Source organism: Phaethon aethereus, assembly GCF_964289735.1.
Source record: "Phaethon aethereus genome assembly, chromosome: 13".
Lineage (NCBI taxonomy): Eukaryota > Metazoa > Chordata > Aves > Phaethontiformes > Phaethontidae > Phaethon > Phaethon aethereus.
The window spans coordinates 10595108-10619661 of record NC_138589.1 but is presented as its reverse complement, the minus strand read 5'-3'; the positions used below and the strand labels follow the sequence as shown (position 1 = coordinate 10619661).

The following is a 24554-nucleotide window of genomic DNA, read 5'->3' as shown; positions in this document are numbered from 1 at the left end:
AAAGAAATCCCTTTGGTATTAACAGTGGGAAAATAAATTCAATTTAAGGAAACAAAAAAGTGGTTTCCCTGAAAAAAACTAAGGTGTTATAAGTTTTGGGAGGGGCATTCAGGTATTGTAAATGTGACTGTGAAAGGCCTTGCACTGTTTGGGACTGTAGCAGGCTAACGTCACCTGCGAAGCGCAGGTTGAGAAAAGCTATTCAGGAAAACTTTTTCAGCTCAGGAGTGACGTCGGGCTTCCTTGCAAGATTCCCTGGTGTTCAGAGGGAGCAGGTTAGTGCCCTTTGGTAAGAGGTAAATTAACACCGCTCTGTGGTCCATGACTCCTCCCATTCTCCACCTCTTTCAATGACATTACCTTGGCTTGCCCTTAACGCAACAGAGGCCGATCTGCAGGAGCCGTGCATGGGCCGGCGGCTGCACCAGCCATTCTTCACTCCTCACCAAGGAAGACGCTGCTCTGGACCAGTGCTGCTTTGCTGTTTGGTATCCAGATTCATCTGCTTGAAAAACACTGTAAATAGTTTTATTGCATAAGTTGGGCTAGACAGGGCTGTTCCTCACTCATTAGCGCAGGGAGCATTTTCCTACAGGGACTGCAGATCAAAGCAATGAGTTTATTCCTCTCTTTCCACACCTCCCCCTCCACAGGCATGTAAGTGCTGTTATTTTAACACCAGCAGCTGTACTTAAAAAAAACCCCAAAACACCACTATCAAAAGTCCTGCAAGACTTGCTACAGCAAATCTAGGTAGAAAGACAGTGACAAAACAGTTAACAACTCCAAAACTCATAGAAGCAGGGAGACGCAGCGACTGCAGTTACCCCCTCATCAACTCCAGCGGCTCCTGTTTTTCTCCGAGTAGCTGCTGTGGTCTCCCAGGTGGAGACTATCGGCCCCTGAAGGGAGCAGAGGTTGCCTGTTCCCTCTTTAGGGGGATGGTAAGGGTCTCTCAGTGATGGTACTTTGTGTCCTGCCTGGTCCCCGCAGGTGCGAATGGCTGGTGAGGAGGAGGAGGAGGAGGAGGTGGTGGTGGTGGTGGTGGGAGTGGGAGTGGGCTCAGGCTCAGGCTCAGGCTCCAGCTCCAGCGGGGCTGTGTCCTTTCCCCGGGCCTGCCTTTGGAAGCTGGGGAGGACCTGTGTGCCCCTCTGCCTCTCGTCCCTCCTCTTGCGGTCACTCCTATTTCTAAGGTACTGTTGCCCTGGTATTTGGTTGCTCAAAGGGGAGAATGAAGCAACAAATTTGCTGAAATTATCTTGAGATTATTTTGTTCTCTCGTGGGGCTTCTGTGTGAAGGGGGTATCTACTCTATTAACTCCCATTAATATCAAACCTCTACTATTAATAGGATTTGCATATGGAAAGGAAGAGGATTGACCTTTAAGTTAATTAAATAAAGTAAATTTAAAAAAATATTTTTAGTTTAAAGCATTAATATGATGAAAAATACAAGAACAAATACATAGACATCAGTATCTGGGCTTTCGTTAACACTAACGAGCAAATTACTGCAGGGGAAGATTTGCATCATTGGAATACATATTCCAGCCTCCATACTGATATATGTGATGCGTGGTTATCTTGGTATGGCTCCTCTTTCAGAATATATTTTCTTCTTATAGAATAGCCTTTCTTTAACTCCCATTGGGGACCTCCTTATAAATGAGGAACTGGTCCTCAAGGGACTGGCCTGGCTAGAAAAGTGTGTAATTAAAAAAAAAAAAAAAGAGCAGCATATTAGAATACTAAGCAATATAATTAGCTTGTTTCTTTGGGTTTTTTTTAGAAAATAGTAAAAAAAAAATGTATAGCCAAGTTTAATTAAACATATTCTGTGGGTGTTTGAATTGTGTAAGAATGAGAAAATCCTGTTGTATTTTAGAGGGATTCATTGCATCAATTTAAGGTTCTCACTCTAATCTCCAGAAGGCAGTCAGGTATCACCACTCTTCTTGCGAAGCAGCTGCGGTGCCATGAGTAAGTGATGTTTGCCCGCTTAGCTGGGGCATTTGCAGCCCGTGAGTGGCAATGGGTGTATTCGTCCCCTTCTACATGGGGACGAACGTAGGCTCTCCACACCTGAACTGGCTAAATCCGCAGATTCAAAATATTGTTGCTCCTAATACTAAATATTCACTTACACGTGCTGAAAAGCTGCCGCTGCCTTCACAGCAAGTAGTAGAAAGTATAAGTGGATTAGTAACATTTTTACCAGCATCTTGCTTTTAGAGTCTGATCCTTGAGACAACGATGTCCAACGGTCTCTGGATCTGTGGCATCGCTCTGCTCGTAGGTCTTAACCCATCCGTGTCTCAGCTTTCTGACATAGCCCTTTGTAAAGTGCTTTGAGATACTCAGATCAAACTTGCCGCCAGTTCAAAGTAGTTTTAATCAGTATTTAGTGGTATTTTGTTATGCAGCTCAGTCTATAAATTCAGCTGTTTATTCTGCTCCTGTTCTACCTCAGGCCCTCACAAGTGGGAAGAGGTGGAACTGGTCGGGTTATTCTTCTCCGAGCTCAGCTAATGTCATCTGCTGAATACAGCTCTAAACGTCTGAAGTTGGTGAAATTAAATAAGGTGCAAGCATCCTTTGGTCTATAGCTCTTTGCCTTTAAAACAATTACTCACGGTAACCTTAACAATAAGGAAAAAAAAAAGGGAAAAAAAATCCTCGTAAAAGAATTTAGTGTTAGGATGGAGCTCCGCCTGGTATTAGAACAATTATGGAGCAGATGCATCCACTCCAAACAGAGTGACCTTTTCATCAAGTTACACAACATTAAAGGTTAAAGAATGTTTGAAAGGAAGTTAATGCTTTTAAAACATTAGAAAAAATTACCGTTCTTTCAAGACCTGACTAAAATCAGTGAGAAACTCTAAGATGACTGTTTAGGTCCATCCAGTCATAATTTAAGCAACTCTTATTACAGAGGGATATAAGGTATTTCACATCGTCTGTTTTATTTTAAAATTAGAAGTGCTTTTTCAGAGAAGAAATGAGATCTGATAGGAATAAATACCCAGTGAAAGAAATCTGCTTTAAAGCGGGTTAAGTGCAATTTTAAAGTCTCGGTTCTTTCTCTCCATTGTGTGCAGACGACACGAGAACAAAGAGAGGGGATCAATGGTGGTGTCAGATTTTCTTAGTTTCCACGTTTCATCTGACCTGGACCGTGCAAACTCCAGCCACCAGCAAGAGCGAACGGAGCTACCGCTCCTGCCTCGGCGCTTCCCCGCACCCTCGCCCGCACCACGGGCGGCGGCTGCGGGGACGCCGCTCCTGCCCGCACACCCACCGCGGGCCCGCGCTGGGCCGCCGGGCGCCCGGCGAGGCGGGAAGGCGGCCCGGGGCGGCGGCTGCCGGGGCCGCGGCTCGGCCTCCCCGGCGGGCGCGGGCCCTGCTCGCCGCGGCGGCTGCGCGCGAGCGGCCGGGTTGGTTGTTTTTATCAGCCTTTCCGGGCGGGGGGGGGGGGGGGGATGCTCGTGCCGGCCGCGTCCCGCCGCGAGTGCGGGGCCGCGCGGGGCGGCGGCGGCAGCGGCAGCGTCGTCCGCGCTGCTGCACGTGCTCTGCGTCATCCGGGTCCTGTGCTCCTCGTGCATAAGAAATTTAGGAAAGCCCTTCTGAACGGTAGTCGCTGGGCGTGCCGGGGCGCGCGGATTTGCGGCCCGGCAGCCCCTCGCTCTCCGTCGTCTTTTTTTTTTTCTTTGCCCCAAACGCCCGTGGCCGCCTGCCACGCCGTGGCCTACCGGCCTGCGCGCCTCCGCTCCCGGGGCCAAAGACGCGCGGCGGGGCGCGGAGGCCCGGCGGGAGAAGGCCCGCAGCCCCGCGTAGGCGGGCGGGGCCGCGGGGCGCAGCCGGGGGCCGGTGCGCGTCCCCTCGGGGGCAGCGAGCTCCTCTCCGCGCAGGCAGCGCTGCTCGGGGGCGGGCGGGGACCGTTGGATCGCTCCGCTGCCCTCGGCGGTGATTAAGCGGTGGGGCTTGGCGTGCGCCCGCAGCCGGGTGAAGGTGCCCTAAAGGTGGCAGATGGATAACCTTTTTTTTTTTTTTTTTTAAAGAGAAGCTTGCGTGTCTTAGTGCAGGCACTATGTGCAAATCACTAAAAAACCAACCAAAAAAACCCCCACGTCTGGGAAGTAAGTTTCTGTGAAAAGAAAGAAGGATTTTTCTCGGAGTAGACTTCATCAACTTCCCACTTAATCTGTTTTTTTTTTTCCTGTGTTGTTTTTTTTTTAAAGTGTATCTGTGCACAACAAAATCTTTATTGCGTTAAATCACAGGCGGTCAGCAAAGGACCAGCTGTGTTAGCTGTGCAATGGAAACTTCCAGGTGATGCGAGAAATAAGAGGGGGAATCCCTTGCCCTGGATCCTCCCAACGCCTTTCGAATTAAGCAGCTCTGAGGATCACTGCAACTCTCCACAAAGGTGTTCCGAAAGCCTGGAGGTGGTAAAACTTTGTATAGGTAAAATTAGCTAAACCCCTTCTGCTAACACAATAGCTTTTGTTGTCACATATGGTGGAGTTCCAGGATCTGTAACTATTTTTCATAAAAGATTTTCCTACTGCCCAAGTGAATACATTACGCTACAGTAGCTCTGAATGGTATCGCTTATTTCCTCCAAAGCAGCGGCCGATTGTTTCTTCAGAGACCCTAAGTCCTGTCAGGGGCGGGGGGGGGGGAAGTGATAATTCAGCGGGACCTAATCGCGACGATAGATCTTGTTTTAGCGCGCACCATCTGCGGAAAGTGCAGCCGCGGCAAGTGCCTGCGAGCGGGGCGGGCAGGCCCGGGTGGGCCGGGGGGGAGCTGGGCTGGCCGCCCCGGCTCTGTCCGGGGGGGACCCCGGCGGGGCGAGCGGCAGCCTGGGCAGCGCGGGGGCCGCGGCCCGTCCCCGGCCGAGAGGCCCCGCGAAACGCGACGGAGCCTCTGCCCGCCCGGGGCTCGGCTCTCCCGGGGGGGAGCAGCAGCAGCCGCCGCCGCAGCATCACCCCGGCGGAGCCCCGGAGCCGCTCTCGTCGCCCAAGTTTAATCCGCGAACTTGTTGGCAGCCGGCGGCGGAGGACGCAGGCTGCCCCCCAACCGGCGTGGGGCCCGGGGCTTCGCCTCCGCCGGGGCCCGGCCGCAGAGCGCGGCTGCCGCCGGCTGCGCGGAGGGCCGCGGTGCGGGCCGCGGTGCCCCCGCGCCGCCCGGGAGCGTCCTCGCCGCGCCCTGCGGCTCCCTGAGCCGAAGTGTCCCCAGCACCGCGGCGGGGCTTTGGGGACACGCGCATTTCTGCTCTCGGGGGTTAGGTGGGGAATTACTTTTAACTCCAGACGGAAGCGAATCGATTCGGAGGAGATGACCTACCGCGTAACAGGAATGCTGCAAAATGTTGAGGCACTGGGCGTGCTTACGCCTTCCTATCTGCTTTCCCCGTGCTCCTTCCGAAATGCCTGGTCCTGATCGCAAGGACACGGCTGTCCCACTTCCGATTTTCTGGGGCTTATTACATGTCAGAACTGCAAAAGTCCTCTGGACAATTTACAGACAAAACATCTGGTTCGTTAAAGCAAAGCTACTGGACTAAGACAAACAAACTTTGCTGCTGTGTAAATTCACTTACCCAAACAATTTACATTCAAGCAAAGATTTTAGCCCGAAGAAAAACTTTTATTCATTTGTATTCAGGAGGTTTGGGAATTCACAGGCATTTTAAAATAATTTTGCTCTAATAAAGTTATGTAGATATTACAAAATGTCTTTGTACTCTTCTCAGATTATTATTTCTGTTATAATGGTTATTGACAACACTTTGTATTTTACAAATGCGGAGTATCGTTTTCGGTCGCGGGCAGCCGTGTTTTTACACAAACTTGTCGGATCCGTATTCATCCAAGTGCAGCCTTAGTGAGAACTGTTTCTTCTTTGTTCTTCGCCGGGAGAAGCCGAAGTACTTTTCCCACACTTTTTGCATTCCCACGGGGTGCCACCGCGCCCCGAGGACGGAGGAGAGGTGCGTGTTGGGTCCCGTCCACCCCCGGAACCGAGGGCAGCGGCCGGGGGCTGCCCGGGCGCCCGGCCGGGAGGGGTGTGCCCGGCGCGTCACCGCGCCCGCTCCCCGGCGCAGCCTGCGCGGTGCTTCCGGAGCTCACGCCTCCGCCGGTGGGCGGCGGGGGGGCTGCCCCCCGGGAGGGGCTGCCGGCAAGGGAGCCCCCCCGGCCGCCCCGCAGCCCCCCCGCAGCTCGCCGGCGGGGCACCGGCTGCCTCGCGGACGGCCCCAGCCCCCCCCGCTGCCCTGGGGCGCCCGGCCGGCGGGGCGGCGCGGGGGTCCCCGCCGGCCCCTCTGCTGCGCGGGGCGGGGGCGCCCCGCAGGGCCGCGCTGCGCGGGGAGCGCGTGGGGAGGGGGCAGCTCGCCCCCCGCGCTTCGCCCCCCGGGCCGCTATCAGCCCGCGCCAGCAAGGGAGCCTCCGCCCGCAGCTCCGCGGGCACACAGGGACCCCCACGCACGCTTCTCCCTCCCGTGTTTGCGGTGACCAAGTGGCAAAACATCAACGCGCTCCGGGGGACAGAGAAAGGTTAAAGCCCGAAACACGCTGTTTTCGGAGAGGCAGCTGCTCCAAGTTTAATGAACTTCCTTACCGACCGCCCCGGCTGGTCCCGTAACGAGCAGCTCGCTGCAGCGGCCCCTCCGTCAGCTGAGCCCGCCGCCTCCGCCCGGCCGGGGGCTGTCCGGGGGGCCGGTGGTTTTCGTGAGGGGGAATGGCATGAGCGGCGAGAAGAGGCAACAAAGAAGGGCACTACATGGCGTACGCTGTTGAAATAGAAAAGATTCTTAGCTGATGCGTGTGTTGGAGTGACGGTTATCTAATTATGGGACCTATAAATAATTGGTACCTTGGTTTAAAACTGCCGGGAAGAGCGAGCCTCATGTGCTGCGTCTCTGTAGATGGAGTCTGTACAGTCATGGATTTTAGGCGTTATGTTTGGAAACGTTACACTTAATAAAATTACGGGTTCCGGCTCTGTGAGATAGACTGTGACCCCCAAAGAAGCTGATGCACGTGAAGGAACCTGCATTTCCCTCTAATTCGTCTGATAGGAAGTTCAATACCTTTTTTTTTCTTCCTTAAAAAACTGGATATACCTAACAACCAAATTATTCCACAACTTCCTGAGCGTTTTGGCACTAAGAGTTGTGAATGTGTCGGTGCAGCACATGTGTTTGTGTGCACGTATGTCTGCTTCCGCTCTCTCTCTCTCTCACAGACCACCCCCCCCCCCCGAGAGTTATTATTTCTAAATGCACCGAGCAAGTTCCTCCAATAACTGTTTACGGGAAGTTTAAATTTTTTCACCCAGCCCCCCCCCCAATCTGTGCATTGCTACAAGCCCATGACCCTCTACTGCCAGCGCTTGTGGCCCGCCCTTCGCGAAGCAAGGTAAGTGGTGTTGGACAAACCTCACCACGCGGCAGGGCTGGCGATGTTCTCGCAAATGTTTTAGTGACACCGTTCAGCTGCTGAGGTTGCAACCTGCCAGCACCCTCCGCGCACGCTGTGCTTCTGCGAGAGGGCGAGCTCTGCGAGGGAGTCTGTTAAAACACACATGCCGCTGAATTCATAAGTACCTGCACGTAGCCGAGCGCAACAGCGAGAGGAGGGTGCGCGCTCGCGAAGCCCCGCCGAGCCGAGCCCCGGCCCCGCGCCCCGACCCGGGCGGCCACCGGCCACCGGCGCCGGGCCGGGAGCGGCCGTGCATCATGCGGGGGGTTACGTGCCGCACACAGCTAGCGACAGGTGAGCAGCTTTAGAGGGAGGGAGGCGGCGGGAGAAAAGTTCTCGCAACTTACAACCCCCCCCAAAAGCAGCGATTGGCCGCGGCAGCGTTTTCCTCGGATGCTCGGCGGCCGAGTGGTGAAGGACCGCACCCGTGCTTGGCTTCGGAGGGGGCTCGCTCTCTGCAGGACTGAGGCGACGAAACGCGCCTTATCACTTTTGTTTTGCTGCCCTTTTCAGGGCGTTTTATCAGCGCCTGGGGCAGGCTGACCTTCCCTCGCTCTGCGCGGCCGGGCGGGAGCAAAGCCGGCCGGGCCCCCGGCTGCCCGCGCTCCCAGCGGCGTCTCCCCGAGCCAGCGCCGGCCTCTCCCGCTCCAGAGCTCGGAGAAACCCTCCGCGCCGCGCAGCGCCCGCCGGCTCGGCCGGCCGCCTCCTAAGACCGAAGCGCACCCGCCTGCCAGGCTCCCCGCCGGGCCGGGTCCCGGCGCAGCGGTCCCCCGCGCAGCCGGCAGCGCGGCCGCGCTCTCAGCCCGCGGAGCGCTCCGCGGCCGCCCCGGCCCGCTCATCTTTCGGAGCGGGGGGCATAAATTATGTAGGCTTTCCACTTCCTAACTCCTACTTAAAGGGGGAGGAGGAGGGAGAGAGGAAGAGCGCGTTATTAATCGCAGCCGAACCCTCTCCGTTTCCCAAGGCTGTCGAACATTTGTAAATACTTATGCTGTGGCTGGTCCCCTCCTTCCTGGTTAAGTTGTTTAGCGTGTTGGTTATTTGTACCGAATGCCGGTCTGTGTTGTGTCTGATGCGTTGTCGTTGCAATGTGCAGCCAGGGTGACACTGATGGATGCGCCAATGGTGAGACGGACAGATGTTAGGGCGGATCCAGCGGCGTGCACCGCCACAGCGGCGGGGCCCGCCCGCGCGGGGCCGCCGCCGCCGGCCCGTCCTGCTGCAAGCGCGCACTCACGCGCACGCACTCACACACACACTCACACTCACGCACACACAGAGGGTTTTTTGGGGGGAGGGGGGGAACGTCTCAGTGTCGTCTCTTAAGTAGATCTGATCGCTCTTTCTGTGAGCAGATACTGTAACTGTGAGGAGCAACCAGCGAGTATCAATGAGATGGAACTGAGCGAATTTGGCAGCAGAGGCGGCAATTGACAACTCACCATTTTCTTGTTTGCAAGAAATGTTTCGTTTTCCCCCAACAGTAGCAATTTCCCGGGGACTTTAGGCGACTGCGATTTTTTTTTTCTTCCTAAAGATCAGCTTAAAAAAAAATAAACTCATAACAATAATAATCAAAAAAAAAAAATCCCAAACCTTCTCCACCCTTCATGTAAAGTGTTTGAATTTCCTGCAACTCGAAAAGGAAAACAAGAGCAAAAGAGCGGCACGGCGGCTTTATAAGATGTGAAGACGCAACAACATCTGCACTTAGTCAGGTATTTGGAATTATCCCAAATCTCGAAGAATGGGGGCGAGTGGAGATTTTTTTTGATCTTACCGTAAAAGTGAGATCATCCCTTTTTTTTTTTTATTCCTCCCCGTGAACTTTAAAAAAAAATCGCTACTGGTTTTTTTGGTTGGTTTGTTTTGGGGTTTTTCCCCCCCTTCACTTCTCCCAAGCACAGCCGGCCTCCGGCAGCGCGGGTGCGGAGCGGTGCGGGGCCGCCGCGCCTGGGCGCGCAGCGCGGCGGAGGCGGGAGGCCGGCACGGGCCCCCGCGCGCCCCCCGCCGCCCCGGCCCTCCCCGCTGGTGCGCGGCCCCGCCGCCCAGGGATGCACAATCAAACCCGCAGCACATCGATCCGCCGGCGCTCGTTGAACTGAGCGCGGCGGCTCGCCAGTGAACTTGGACCAAAAAAAAAAAAAAAAGAGAGGAAAAAAAAAAAAGCGCCCCCGAAAGAGGGAAAGCGAGGGAAAAGTGATCTTCCCTGAAGAGCCAGGCGCGCGCGGGCGCTGCCCGCTCCCCGGCCGGCCGGCGGCACCGCGGGGCAGGGCGCAGCGGCTCTGCCGGCGGAGACGCCGCCGTTAACGGCCGCCGGCCGGAGCGGCCCCGCCACCCCGCCCGCCCGCAGGCGCGAAGCGGAGCCCGGGCGGCTGTGGCGCCAGCCAGGTGGGAGCCGGCGGGCTGGATGTGTGCCGGCGGGCGGCCAGCTGCCCGGCGCGCCGGTGAGTGGGGCCGGGGCGGGTGGCGGGGCGAGGCGGGGGCCCGGGCTGCCGCCGCGCCGCCGCTGTCACCTCGCGGGGCGGCCGGGCTCGGCGGGGACAGGGCTCAAGCGCCGGGGGCGGGGGCCCGGGCCCTCCCCGCCGCGTGAGGGGGTGGGGGGGGGTCCCGTGCCCCGGCGTGGCGGCGATGGCCGGGGCGGGGGGGGGCTCCGGCGGGGAACGGGTGTGCGCGGGGGCGGAAAGGGAAGGGCTGCCGGCGGGGAGCGGGGCGAGCTGCCCTGCCCTGCCCCGGGGCGCCCGGCGGGCCGAGCCCCTGCGCCGCTGCGGGCAGCTGAGGAGAGCGGCGGCGGCGGGAGAAGTTGGGCGGCGGAGGGGGCGCGGCGAGGGGGGGGCGCCCCGCCGCCGCCCCGGCCGGACCCTTCGCCGCCGCCGTGGCCGTGCCCGGCCGGCGGCGGGCGGGCGGGCGGCGCGATGTGCAAAGAGTTAAGGTGCCGTCCGGGGCGGGAGGCGGTGGGAGCGCGGTGCCCCTTGCCTCTCCTCGCCCTCTTTGCGGGCTAGTTTGAGTGACACTGCGATCATCTCGTTTCCCTTCAAGCTTCGCCTGTTGCCGCCGCCGCCGCTCCAGCGCCGAGCCGGGGAGCGGAGAGCGCAGGCTGCGGCTCCGCCGGCTCCTGCCGAGAAATCCCCCGTCTTTATGCCGTGATCTCCCAGCCCGGCCAGGCACCGAGGGCGCAGGGCGGGGTGGGGGGGACTGCGGGCTCTCCCCAGCCCTCCCGCCCGCACACCTCTTCGGGGGGCTTCCCCTCCTCCTTCCTCCGGGGCGATTTGTCAAACTTCCCCCCTCTTCTGCCAGCAGCAGCAGCAGCAGCAGCAGGGCTGTCCTCTCCTCTGTGCCGCCTCCTCCGCCGCCGCCGCCGCCTCCTCCTCTTCCTCGGCATCGTGTATGCACAGCAACAAAAAATATATCCCCAACCCAGCCCTCGAGCCGCGACTGGAGCAGCTCACCGGATCTCTGGGGCTAAAGCAACTCTTCCCACCCCCGCGCCCAGGCAGCCCCCCCCCGCCGGCGCCGGCGGCCGCAGCCGCGCAGCATGCCGAGGAGGAAGCAGCAAGCGCCCCGGCGCGCAGCAGGTACGAGAGCCGCCGTCCCCGGCCACCCGCCTCTCCCCTCCCGGTCCTCCGTCTCTTGCACAGCCGCCTTCCAGCGGGCTGAGCCCGTCGGCCGGTGCCGGGCTCCCTCCCTGCCCCTCTCCCCGCCATCGCCCGCTGCATGCCGTGGATTTCGCAGAGCAACTCTTGGTCTGGAGGCACAGCACCGTGGCGGGGGGGGGGGATTTTTTTTTTTTTTCCTTGGGGTAGCAGGGGCTGGGGGCGCGTGAAAGCCCTTTCCCTACTTTGGTACCCACTTTGATTTATTCCTAACTCTGCCATCGCCCGGCTCAGTTCTGGGGGCACCACTTGGTGCAAGCCAGGCGTGTGTGTGCAGGCACATACTACAGGCACACGGGTGATCTGTGTGGCTCTGGGGGTGGGGGAAGGAGGCAAATTTTGTTCGTTTCCAGCCTGTACTTCGGCACGTACTTTGCTTCTCTCCCTCGTAGTCTTCGTTCTTTTCCATCCCCTTCCCTCACAGGCAAACGGTTTGTGAAAGCCAGTGAAAATACCCTTTTTTTTTTTTTTTAATTATTTTTTCTGGAAAAAGCGATAGGATATGTATAAATACATGGCATGCTGTGAATGAAGTGGTAGGGATGAAGTGATTTGGAGGGTCCGCAGTGTTACTTGAAGATCCAAACCCAGAACTGGCTCCTTTGCTCAACTTTTATCTTTTTCTCTCTTCCCCTTGGACGGCACTGGAGGTGTCTCTGCTGGACAGGCAGACCCACCTAGTTGGTCACTTTCTTTGGCAACCTCTTCTGTTAATTCTATCGATTTCTTATTTATGAGTCCAGATGAGAAGCTGCAAAGGAAACCAGGGAGGGGGGAGAAGGGTCTGTGCATTGTCAAATGACTGGCAAATGTTTCTGATAGTGCCTTTACAATTTCCTTCTTTTCTTTTTTTCTTTTTAGAAGTACTTTTTGAGGCTTTGTCCTGGTGAGGTTTTTTATTTGTTTGTTTTGTTTTCCTTATGCCAGAAATGTCAACTCCTGTTAAACTTAATCAGTCTTTTTTTGAAAAGCCAAATTGAAAAGAAAACAGTAAAAAAAAAAAAAAGCCCCACATAATTTTACAGTAATCCTTAGTTGGGGATATGTGGGCTGGAAAAGGTTTCCTTGGCCTGTTGCCATCCTTGATTTGATGGCTGATTGATCGCCTGTCATCTGGCTGCCTTTGATCTATTCATTCCCGATAAACATCAATAAATCACTTGCCATGGTAACGCCAGGCTCGGTGACGTCACATGTGGCCTGTCAACTCTCTGTCAGCGCAACTTCAGGGGCTCCTGGCTGGATGTGCCACATCGCCACATGGGCGAGGGCTTCCAGAGGCGTGGGGCTGGCTTAGGCGGAGGAGCAGGGACGGTTTGGGGGACCAGCACGTAACACCAGAACCTGCCTTTTGCGAAGGAGGGCTCTGCACAGCGAGGCCGGGCGTAGAAGTTTTCCGGAGGCTCCGGCAGCGCTGCTGGTAGTGCACGAGGAGTTGTGCGCACAACAACTTGAAGCAGGTAGTCCTGCAGCTTGGTAGGGCGGTGTTCGAAAACGGGCGTTCAGGAACGTGATGGGGCTTCCACGCTGTCTGACGGCTTCTCGGAGTGGCGTGGGTTGAATTGAGTAAAAGGCAAGGGCTTCAGGGAGCAATACAAATCGTAAATAACTATGTCCACGTTTCCTTTCTTCTCTGCTTTGACATACACGTGCATTCATCGAGAACTTTTGAAAGAGAGAAATAGACTTTCTGTCTTACCCCATATACTAACAGAAAGTTTGGAAAGTTTTGCAGTACCGTAGTGATACGATCTAGCAAACCATATCGTAGCCAAATACGTCACGATAATATTTTGCATTTCTGGCCCGTGCCATCAAATAGCACTTTTCAAATAAATTAAAAAGGTGAACTTTTCCTAATACTTGGGAAATTCTATTTTGTAACGTTAATTTAGTTCTGCAAAATCTAGCTCTTCCAAATGTTTGACATATTCGACTGTGCTGTATGTGGGGCTCTCCGTAGGCTGGAGGAGAGTGTTTCTGCAGTAAAGCCACATTCTGAGGTGCCTTTTTCGCTCTCTCTACCACTCTCCGTCTCTCCCTCCTTTCTCAAGTGAATCATCCGTGATGTGTGATCTATCTTTCATATTTAGCAGAAGTGTAATCTCTTTAAACTTTTAGCTTTTCGATAGCCACATTAAACATTTAGTATTGTGCATAATTGCTTCCCACTGAAATGCTGTTTTATTGGTCACATTAGAAATGTTACTTTTTCTAATAGCAGTAAAAGCAAAGGCTTTTTTTTTTTTTAACACCTAAAAAACCAGCTAAGAAATAACAGGTTAGTTAAGAAATATTCATTACAAAAACTTGACTGCAGGACTAATAGGAGATGGAAGAATGGTTTTGCTCTATCAAAATGACCCGTCAAAACGACTTTGTTTCATATTTGATTTAATTGTCTCTCTCCTGACAGGCACATTCATCAATAGCTTAATGGTCAATCAGAAGTTGGCAGAGTGAGTGCTTTCATTCTTTCCCATACACTAGCTTTGGCTTTACTTTATCAAAATGCCTCTGCCTAATGGATATGGGGGATGTAGAATGACTGAAGGGCTACTTATTTGAGAAGAGTGAAAAAACAAGAACATTTATGCTGTTGATAAGTGCATGAAGATAAATAAGTGAGCTGTATGAGGCGTTTTATTTTAAGACAGAAGGAACTTTCCCCCCCCCCCCCCCTTCTTTTTGGCTTCAGAGCTGCAAGTTATAAGGTTCATGACTGCTTTTGTGGCATACTGAGAGTGATGACAAATTGATTGCTTGGTACTGAGAGAGAAAAAAAGGTGGTGGTGGGGGGAGAATTAAAGATGTCTGCTGATTGGTAACTCAGGAAATCCAGTCCCCAGCAACCTTGAGAATACTCGAGAATTTTTTTTTCTCCAAACTGAAAGGTCCGCTCAGCCATAAAAAAAGAAAAGTTGTTTTGCCAGCTTCATTAGTGTTCACCTAATTAGCTGTAAACCTGATGGATTCCTGACAGCTTTAATGATTGGAGATGACAAGCTCCACGCAGTGTCATCCAGCAGAATTAGGTTTGCAGCTAGTTTGATGTAATCAAGTTGATATTACACAGTCCTGGTTGCCTTTAGTTGTGCATTAACTCAATTTTCTGCTGCAGGTGACAAATGGGCTTTGGTACCTGGATAATCATGTCATAGGAATTAGGGCCCTTTTAATGGTCTGGAGTAGAATAACAACAACAAAGAACTCTCAGCAGCACAGAGCTCGCAGACATAACAGACAGGTGCACAAATTCTTTATGTCTAGCCCAAGTGTTAACACCACACTGTGGAAGACTAAAGCTGTCTCTGAGAATCAAGGGTCTGAAAAAATGATAATTTCGGTTTGTTTGTGTTGAGACTCAGGTGAAAACCATAGATAAATTTGGGAGGGAGAGTCAGGGATCGCAGTTTTATTCCTCACCTGTTAAAGCAAGAAGATGGTCAGAATTGCTGCTCCAATGACTTCTGTCATTTAAGTCAGAAGGAAGAAGGTATTTACTGCTCAGAGGCTACTGTCTAGGAAAGCTAAGATACTGTATTAATAGAGGCCAGTCTTGTTCATGCAAACAGTAATTATCTATCCTTAAATTATAGCTTTCACTTGCAGCTTTTTTAGAAACCTATTTAAAAGATCAAGAAAGTGTACTTCCTACTGACAGAAATGACTTAATACATATTTTGTATACATATAAAGCTCTTCTGAAGAGGGATTGGGAAGGAATGATTTGTTGGAAACTAATTTACTTTTTTTTTTTTTTTTACATTGGAAAAACAATTATTGTTTTTTTAGACCCAGCCAACCACACTGAGTTTTCTCCCCTCTGGAAAAAAAACAAACAAACTTGGGCCCAGGGTATTTTTATTTTTTTCTGTATGGTATAGTTTAAACCCTGGAGATAGCCGCATACTTTTTGGGCTGTTCACAACTTCAGTGCTTACATTCAAAAGGTGCACATGGTCTGTGTGAATGCTGAAACACATTTAAATTGATTTTTTTCAGAGATGCACTTCCACTTTTCAGGGACTTCAGTGCTCTTGCTAGTTACCAGCACCTCCGGAGCGAGGCTGGGAGTGCACCACGGAAACGCAGATGCAAGATGGCATGCAGGTCGTGCAGCCGGATTTCCAGGCAGCTCTGACTTCAGGAAGTTGAATGCTTGCTTTAAATTATGGGAATTGCTTGCAACTACATACATACCCCAAAAGTAAATGTAGCGATAAAGTACACTACCTGTAAAGGTACTTGCAGTGTCAGCCCTTGGTATGTTATTTGCCTCCAAACCTGCCACATATTTCTCTGTTGGACAGAGATTCTTCCTAGCAGCAAGCTGACAAAATGATTAGTTATGGCTGTCCTCTGCTTGTTTTCCTCTGGTTTTTTTTTTGGCAAAGTGTGAGGAACAATGCAAAAAAAGAAAAAGGGGCATAAATATAAAAAGGCCTGATAGATTCCCCTGAATATCCGCCTGGAAAACAGAATTTTCCAGAATCAGCTGCCATTTCTCCCATTAGCTTGACAGCTGTCAATTAGGGCTTCAGTGCTCTCCTGGGCCACAGTTTATTGCGTGCGGTTGATGTTGTCATTTTGTTCTCGTTTTTGCCTTGAGCACTATCATGAGCAGGAGTGAAATAGTCAATAACTGATGTATCAGCAGTTATTTCTTAAATTGGCTTACAAGTCTGCATTTTTCCTCTTTTTACTAAAGATTGTTTTGTAAAGTGATTAGAATGAATTGTGACTGCTGCAGGGTTATGGGGAATGCAGTGAAGCTAGGGTGAGTTAGCAGGATTAGAGTGGGTCCTTTTTGTCAGCCCTGTTTCCAGGATTAGTGGAAACTATACAGAAAAGATCACCTTCAGGGTGAAGCGTGGGGTAAATTTTTCAGTGTGCTACATGCACGCTTACGTAGAAACATATGGTGGTACAGAGTGAATGAAAAGAAATGATTTGCCAGGATGTAAAGTAACCTTATGCGTTATCTTTCTGAACAAACCTTGGCACTGCTAGTTTTACGGTGTAATAATCCATATTTTAATCCAATGTCATGACCGTTTCCTAGCGAACCCAAATACGGATTGTCAAATTTTAATACAGCCCTATTTACAAGGTGCTGCTGGTAGGTCAAGTATTAAGATGCCTTAAGTGTTGCATTGTCAAGTAAGAGTGTATGTATATGTATGGTTATGATACAACACCAAAAATAACATAGTTGCAGGGCGATTGTGCGTTATCTTATCTATGAAATACTTCAGCATCATTTACTAAACAATCTACCTCAGGTGATTGAGTCCCTTTTTTTTTTTTTCTTCTGTGTATGTTTGGGGTTTTTGTTTTTGTTTTTTTTTTTTTTTAATTTAGTTACGCCCAAATTGTGGTTTATCAGCCTTAAGTTAAAAATGAAAGGTGAATACAATATATTGTATTTGGTAACAATGATATGGACTGGTACATCCAGACAGATAATATGCAGTTGTAATTAGACTGAATAGACAGGCATTCATTTTTAAATTCTTTGACACGTGCATAAAATAGTCATATAATAAGATAAGATGACAATTTTATGTTAGGTTGATAAAGTGTCCCGATACATGCATTTAAATGTCTGTAAGCCTTTTTTTATCCAGACAGATTAATTCTAGTTTCCAGCACTTGCAGTTAGACATTAGATTAATTTTAAAAATCCCACTAAACAATGGATGCGTTGCTTTTTTTTGTGTGTGTGTCATTACCTAAAGCAGGAGGATTGCAAAAATTTATGCAGTTGATTTTTTTTCTTGATTTCAGAATTAAAACAAAAAGGCATGAAAATTGGCTCAAAGGATTTAAAGCATAGTCCACAAGAGATTGTGCTGTAGTTCCTTAAGTATAATAACGCAGCATAGAACATAGTTAGAGCTGGAAATTGTTTGTTAGCATTTTCATAGAAAGAACTGTAAGAGTTGAAATAAGTAGGGCTTAATTTCAGAGACCGCAAGATTCATCCTGCTGCATTTTCCTGGTTTTGCTCCTCAAAGATGCTTTGGTCATCTCGGTAGAGAGCCAATCTGCAGAATTTAAGCACTTCTCATTGCAGGCATCAACTTTAAGGTATTTCTCAGGAAACGTTCAAAGGTTTTTTTTCCTCGGGGGCGGAGGGAGAGCGGGGAAGGAGTTACCAGAAGATCGTAAAATATGTGAGCGCTCTTTGCCAGCGCCATTACCTGGCTCGTTCGGGCAGTGAAGGTGCGGCTCCTCGAGAATAATCTAAGTTCGTATTTTAGACTTAATTATCAATTATTAATTAACTCTGTCAGGACACATGTTATTAATTATGACTCTCTTCCCCTTCATGCAGAGCAGCTGCTGGGAATCGCCTGGGTTCCCTCTGCGCGTCGGTGTGGGAGCTCGCCAAGGAGGAGCTCTCCCTCCCCGGCCTGCCTTACCTTCGCTCCCGCCCCTGCGCGCGGGGGCCGCGGCCCGACGGCCGGGCCGCGCTGCGCCTCGCGGGCGGCCCGTGCGGGTTCGGGAGCGATGCGGTGCGCTCGCAATTAGCGGACGTCCTCACAGAGGTGGTTCTTGGGCCCTGCCCGTAAATAATTCTTGTTTCAGCAGGACCGTATGGTGGTGGGGAGGTGAAAAGGGCACCGACCAAGCTGTAGCGGGGGGAAGCGACGCGGTTTTCGGGCCCGTCCGCCAAACTCCCGCCAAACTTAACGCCTTAGCATAGGGGAAAGAGCTGTTTTATTATTCGTTTGGAATGATTCGGCTTCATTTACTTGTGATATTTCCATCATTAAACTGAACCCTCTGTTTCAGTTTCTTATGTGTTCTTTGCGGAATGCAAGTTGCATAAAATAGGCAATTTTTAATGAACAATTTAATGTAAATGGGTTCTGAATTTAAATTAATATTAATGAAGCTTTGAGTGAATTTATTTTGCATACGTAAAGGCTTGTAACTCTTTCACCCATACGCTCTTGCCTTTATGTACTAACACATTGGTTAGGTGAATTGGCTAGTTTCCATATTTCGTGATTAAAAAACTTTAATGGCTTTTACGTGGATATTTGTGTTAGTGCAGCTTGACGCAGGTTAGTATCTCTCTTAAAAATGTACCTGCCTTTGTATTTTGTATTCAGAGTTTTGTAGTTAACATTTTACCGTGTTATCCCGCCGTTTCTACGTATTTCTTTCTACTTTGGTTTCGCCTTTATGCTTAGAGGAAAAATTACTCCAACAATAGTTACCACAGCCAAGATGTTTTCTTTCTTTGGCTTACCTCTAATGCATTATGTATTTAGGAATGATGGGATGTTCTATAATTAATTCTGTTAGAGGTAATTGCTATAATCACTTTGATGCTACACATAATAAAAGTAATATGGTAAGCATATGAAAAAATATAAACACCTTATTGTAACACTTTATGTAAAATTCTTTTTAAAATCTTGTATAGAGCGGAACCTCCGCTTCTGTATTTTGTCAGAGCTAACGTTTATTTTAAACTACATTACTTGGGAAATGAATGAATTTTAGATATTGAAAAGATTTTGACTGTCAGCTTGTCTTACACGTGCGCGCGCACGTCTCTGATTCTGCGCTATTAAAGATGTAGTTCATTAAGGAGCCAATCTTCAGTGTTGCTACAAGTGACACACAGATATCACCGTATATCTCATGAAATCAGAGACAAATTTGTACATTGTATTAAAACCCAGTACATAGTAAATAACACAGAAATGAAGTTGTACAGGGGAAAGCTTCTTCATAGCGCAAAATGATGGGAAATATAAAATGTATGAAGGGTAGCATGTAACTAGAGAGGGAGTTTTTCAGGCGTAGTCCCAAGTGGGGAAAAGAGACTATGGAAGGTGATTCCCCTCTCCTTTTTTTTTTTTTTTTTTTTTTTAGCAAGTAGCTTTGAGTTATTGTTTGCAAACACAGTTTTTGATAGAGAGGAAATGAAAAAAATATGTGCAATGGGTTAAGCTGTGTAGCTGATATCCTTGATTCTGTAAGAAAAAATGTTAATATGGCCATAGTTCTTAATCAGTTGCACACCATACTTAATGCGGCAAAGGTCACTTGGTTTTATGGTCCAGCTTCGTCTATGAATTTGTATGTTTCCCCCCAAATTTATACTTCGCTCTACCATATTTTCTAAGCAATTGAGTGTGCACATCACGGTTAGAATGCAAACTAGCAACAAGATGAGAAAAATACATTTAACGTGGACAAAGAAGAGAGTTTTGATTTGTGGGTTTTTTGGGTTTTTTTTTTTGCCAGTGTTATTTTCAAATAATGCACAGCCCTTGCATGGAGAGCAGAAGTATTACATTTAACTTCTGTAAGCTGAACAAACAAACCCCGACCAACCTCTCGCTGAATTGTTCTGGGGAAGAACAGAACAGGGTGCTGTGCTGAGCGTCCCCGGGACTGGGCTCGGTGCCTGCAGCCCTTTTCCTGCTGGGTCAAGCCTGTTGCTGGAGGGCCAGATCTCAGCAGGGGCCTCCTGGAGGCTTGGCGAGGCGGCTCGAGACTGGCAGCCATCAGTCATCCATCTGTGACACAGAGTCTGTTTTTGATGGCAGGGATGATAAAAGGCCTGGGAACTGTATAGGCCCTTGTAATCAGGGCCAGTGCTGACATCCTTCTCAACTTTGACAGCTTCTTCCTTTTCTCTCTTCACCGCCAAGACTGTCTCAACTGGGTTTTTTTTTTTCTCTCTCTTGTTTCATGTACTTGATCAGTCTCAGATGCTGGGAATTATTTTTTTCTGAAGGGAGGGGGAGTGTTTCTTTTGGTTTGTGGGTTGGGCAGGTGTGAGAGGAAGTCTGGTGGTTTTTTTTTTTTTTTTTGTACTGTAGGCCTGTTGCTAATTAATGTTCCTCCATAAGATTCTGTCGGAGTTGAGTAATGTTTTTGATCTTTATGCCTGATAACTGCATACTTAATGAGATTTCAAAGCTGTGAGTGCAGCTCCCTACAATTATTGACAGATGCCTTTTCTTTGCCATTGGGTTCAGCTTCATAAATCCTCCTGCAGTAATGAGGTTCAGAAGTGCCACCCTGCCAGTGAGCTAATGAAAGAGGGGGGGAGGGAGGGAACAGCTCATGCCTGCCTGACACATTTTTTTCCTTTAAAATTTACTATGCAGATGTCAAGCTGTGGGACGATTACTTCAAACATGCTAATTTTTATCTTGCTTTTGTGTCAAGCCTGCATGCCATTTTTCCCCCCCAATAATAAATAAAAATAGAAACCTCAACCTATTTAAATTTTATCATGGATCATAACTATTGAAGACTTTGATATATGTGTGTTCTTTTGCAGTTCCAGTCAGTGGAGCAGTTTTTTGAAATCCGAAGGGCAGAGAGAGGATATAAAAAAAAAAAAAAAAAAAAAAAAAGTGTGTGGGGGGGTAGAAAGCTGCCTCGGCCGCACGTCGGCCTGCCCTAACCGTGCACTTGAAACGTCGGGGATTTCATTTTAGAGTTCTGAAACTAAATCCTGGTGGAGAATAGCCGCACCATGCCAAACAGTCGATTTCCTTTGCAGCAGAGCCATACATCACTGACCCACCCTTCCCTCCCGACAGAATGACATGTGTCATTTATCACGCGGGCCCTGCCAGGCAGGCGGGGGGGCCGGGGGAGCTCCCTTCCCAGCACCGCTGCCCCTGCCCTGGGCGCGGGCCGGGGAGCGCGGGGTCGGCCGGCGGAGAGCAGAGCGCCGGTGCTGGGGGGAGCTGGCAGAGTGACTGAAGAGGTTACGTTCTTTCATATGATCTGCTAAATCGCCTTCTTCAACCCTCTGAAGATTTCCCCCCTCCTGTTTTCTTTCTCTCACACCCTTTTTTTTTATTTATTTCCACCCCCTCTTTTTTTTTTTGTGTATTTGTTTGAGTTTGGCAGTTGGGACAAACTGGCTGACACGTATCATTCAAGCAGCACCAGCTTGCTGGGGGTTGTGTAAATGAATCTGGGAGCTCTTGGTTTCACATGATTCAAACGTGCATTATTGAAGATGGATGTTCCTTAAAAAAAGATTGATGATGGATATCAGGCTTATAGTGCCATTTATCATTTTGAATATTATTTAGACTTGCCGTGTAAAGCTGTAACTTGAGAGTTGGATGAGCTGGGACAGAATGGAGGCCTCGACGTGCACGTTGTGATTGATGGCTTTGCTTTCTCATTGTTTGTTACCAGATACCAGCCGGTCATTACAGGAGTGCCTTACAGTTGTTTTAGGGGCTGGATTTCCGTGTGTGCGTGTGTGTGTTGGTGTAACAGAGAGAGGGACCGGCAGGGACGGAGTGAAGTTTTTAGTGAGAGCATTTCAATAATTGTAAGGAATGTAGGCAAAGCTGTGGCCTGTGCAAGGATACAGGCAGCCTTTTGCATGAGTACAGATGCGTGCTGTACGTAACACTGAAATACCAGCCGGACTGTAGCCGCTCCGGCGTGGCGTTGTCAGACGTTGCCAGTTCCAGTATAAAAACCTGCTTTAAAAATGTGCTTGTGAACAGATTAGCACAATCCAGCTTCCTTTCGCTACCATGCTGCATTTTGGCCCCATAATTGCAAAGAAAACAAAGTTGTGGAACGTAATTATTTCAGCGTTCACATTTTCCTTTTCCGCCCACCCTCTTCACCCAGTGTTGTGAATCTGTGAGTCCCGGCGTTCACTGCCGGGTGCCCAGGCTGCTCCCGGGGGTGGGTAGTCTGCCCACGGAAATAGCAAGGGCAATCCCTTCCCTTTGAAAAGCACTTTTGCTGGAACCAGGACACCCCCACCTGCTGGAAGAATTAAGGAAGCAGCTTTTTATAGGCAGTTAGGTCTTGGAAGCACAGGCAGTGAGTGTCAGGACATAGATGCCCCGGCAATAGAACCGCTTCGGCAATAGGTTGCCAAAACCTCGAGTGAATGGGGTGTTTGCGCGCAAACATCTGTGGGCAAGTGTGATACGCAGCCTGGTTAAGCTTGTTCCAAGTTGAAAAACTATTGAATGTTTCTTGCCTAACACATCGTGCAAAAGTCGAATGATCAATAGGAATGGTAGGTAAAATTAGACGAGAATGGCTTTTTGTTGAATCAGTCTTGAATTTGCGCAGGTGGATGGTGTGTTTGAAACACTGCTTGTCACATGAACTTTTTCTTTGATTGCGAGGTGCCCTCTTAGCAAGAGGGAAATATAGCAACGTGTAATAAACAACATACAGCACTTAGGTTAAAACGTTTCACAAAGCCATTAGTGACTTTATATGAGTTTTATAGAAACGAGTTTTTCAGAAATCTGGTGTTTGTTATCACTTCTACAAATCCAGTTCACTTTGCTTTTGATATGCTCAGGTGCCAAAAGTAAGACGAATTCAAGTTTCTACACTTCATTCAAGTCCAACATCATGAGAAAACCCTGAAAAAATACAGTAATTTCTATAAAGCCTTCAACAGCAGAAGGTAAAACTTTGATCTCCTACCCTTGCACTTGTGTAACACAGTAGGTAATTGAAGTACAAGTGCCAATTTGCTGGAACAATTGTAAACACACCTTGATACAAATGGCATCGTTGCATTCTTACTGATTAGAAAACTTTGCTATTAATAGACACAAAGTCCATTTCAGGTGTAATTGGTAAGGAGCTGAGTGCACTCATGGGAAGAAACCTTGTTTTGTTTTTTGTTCGCTTTTATTCTTATCCCTTTTTTCAGTTTTATAGCTGGAGACATGATTTATTGCAGCCATCCATCTTTGGGGCTCATCCATCACATCCTGGTTGCTAGGCAATCATGGCAGCAGCTGTTTGCTTTGAATCAGACAGAAAAGTTGTCAATCATCAAAGGCAGGTGAATAGCATTAGAAACACGCTATTGTCAGACGGAATAATTAATCAAAGAGAGAAAAGATAATTAAAAAGATATGACCCTTGCAAGTACTTGCTCTGGGTTGCCTGGAAAAAAGAAAAACTGCCTGGTCTTTTCTAGACACTTAAGCAGCTGAGGGCTGATAAAATATGCACTCTGCAGTGCATAGTTTTTAATTAATTGAAAAAGGTTCAACATTCAAAGACGATGCTGGAGAAAAGTCTGATTATGAGCAGAAGTAATATTTATTGTTTGCATGAAAGGCTTGACACGGAGTTCTAACTTTCTGTCACAAATCTCCTGAATGCTTGCACTAAGCCTCTTTCAGCTTTGCTATCTTCACCGACAGTTACTAGAGTGTGCGGTTAGTCCGTCCAAGTAAGGGTCCTACGGCTTTCATCCAGCCTTTTCATTCTGGGCCACCTTTTCAGTGTATTCATTCGCTCTCCTGTACAGCCGCTATCAGAGTTGCCCTAGCTCTGCCATCAGCAAGGCAGGCGAAGCTCAACCAGCCCGCGGTGTTGCTCTTCGTTCGGTATAGCAAAGGTGTTGCGGCAGTACCTGTCTCATTTCCAGTCAGCGGGTGGAATAACAGGCTCTTGTGAGCTGATTCCTGAACCCCATTTTCCAGCAATCCTATTATTTTTAGCTGGAATGATAAAAAGGGTGCTGCAAAGCCTAATTTCCAACTCCTCGGAGTTTGAGTACCCTGGCAGTAGATGCGGCGTGGTATGCCCCAGCACAAGCGTCCAGAGGAATGCACTTCTGCTGTAGAGTATCATGGACCCAATGCTTGCAAAACAGCCAGGCAGAGCTCATACCGCCGTCCATCCGCAAATCAAGGAGACGGTTTGAATGCTATAGTGGCTGAAAAGCTGCATGTCCAAAGCTGTAACACTGTAAACTGTCTTTGTGAGAATGGAATATCATACTTCTGATTGTTGGCCAAAGTACTCTCATGTGGTCCAAAAAACTCCCAACTTTGGTGTTCATGCTTAGAAGGTAAGATGGCTGTGGACATACTGATCACAGGAGAACATGAGCATGATGATTGCACTATTAGAGGTTTTGTTTTTTTTTTTTTTTTTTGAAAAAGTGTTTTTTAAGTAGTGAGGCAGAGTAGTGAGTGCTACTTTCTCTCCCGTTGTTATTTTTTCATTTTTGGTTTCATACTTCCTTTACTCTGATTTCTAGAACTGGCCAAAGAAACTTCAAGTTTCTGCAGCCAGAAGAACAAAACCACTATTTTCAGTATCAATATCAAACCCAGATATTAGTGTTGATTATCAGCAAGATTTGCAAGGATCTATGCCATGAAATATTGGGAATTAAAATTGAAGAATTAAAATCTTGCAAACGGTTATTGCACGCCCCATCCCTTTCACATTGGCTAATTCCTTGGATTATTATTTGCATAATTCTTTGCAGCGGTATGTCAAAAGCAGCTCCTCTGCTAATTGCGTGTAGCCTGTATCACATTTTCTGCTCTCACACCCTGTTTCACTTGTAATCGTTCCAGTATTTACTTAGAGGAGGAGAGGAGACAGCGCAGAAGGAAGC

The 24554-nt window shown here is 49.4% G+C and overlaps 1 protein-coding gene across 1 annotated transcript in view; it reads left to right on the top strand.

Annotated features, from left to right (window-relative positions):
* Window positions 1-10518: 10518 nt before the first annotated feature.
* Window positions 10519-24554, top strand: part of TSHZ3 (teashirt zinc finger homeobox 3) — a gene marked incomplete at its 3' end in the record, with an annotated part of 62817 nt that continues 48781 nt past the window's right edge. Inside the window, exon 1 of the mRNA XM_082005552.1 lies at window positions 10519-11062. Coding sequence (XP_081861678.1) covers window positions 11023-11062 — 40 coding nt within the window. The 5' untranslated portion in view covers window positions 10519-11022. The remainder of the gene's footprint in view (window positions 11063-24554) is intronic.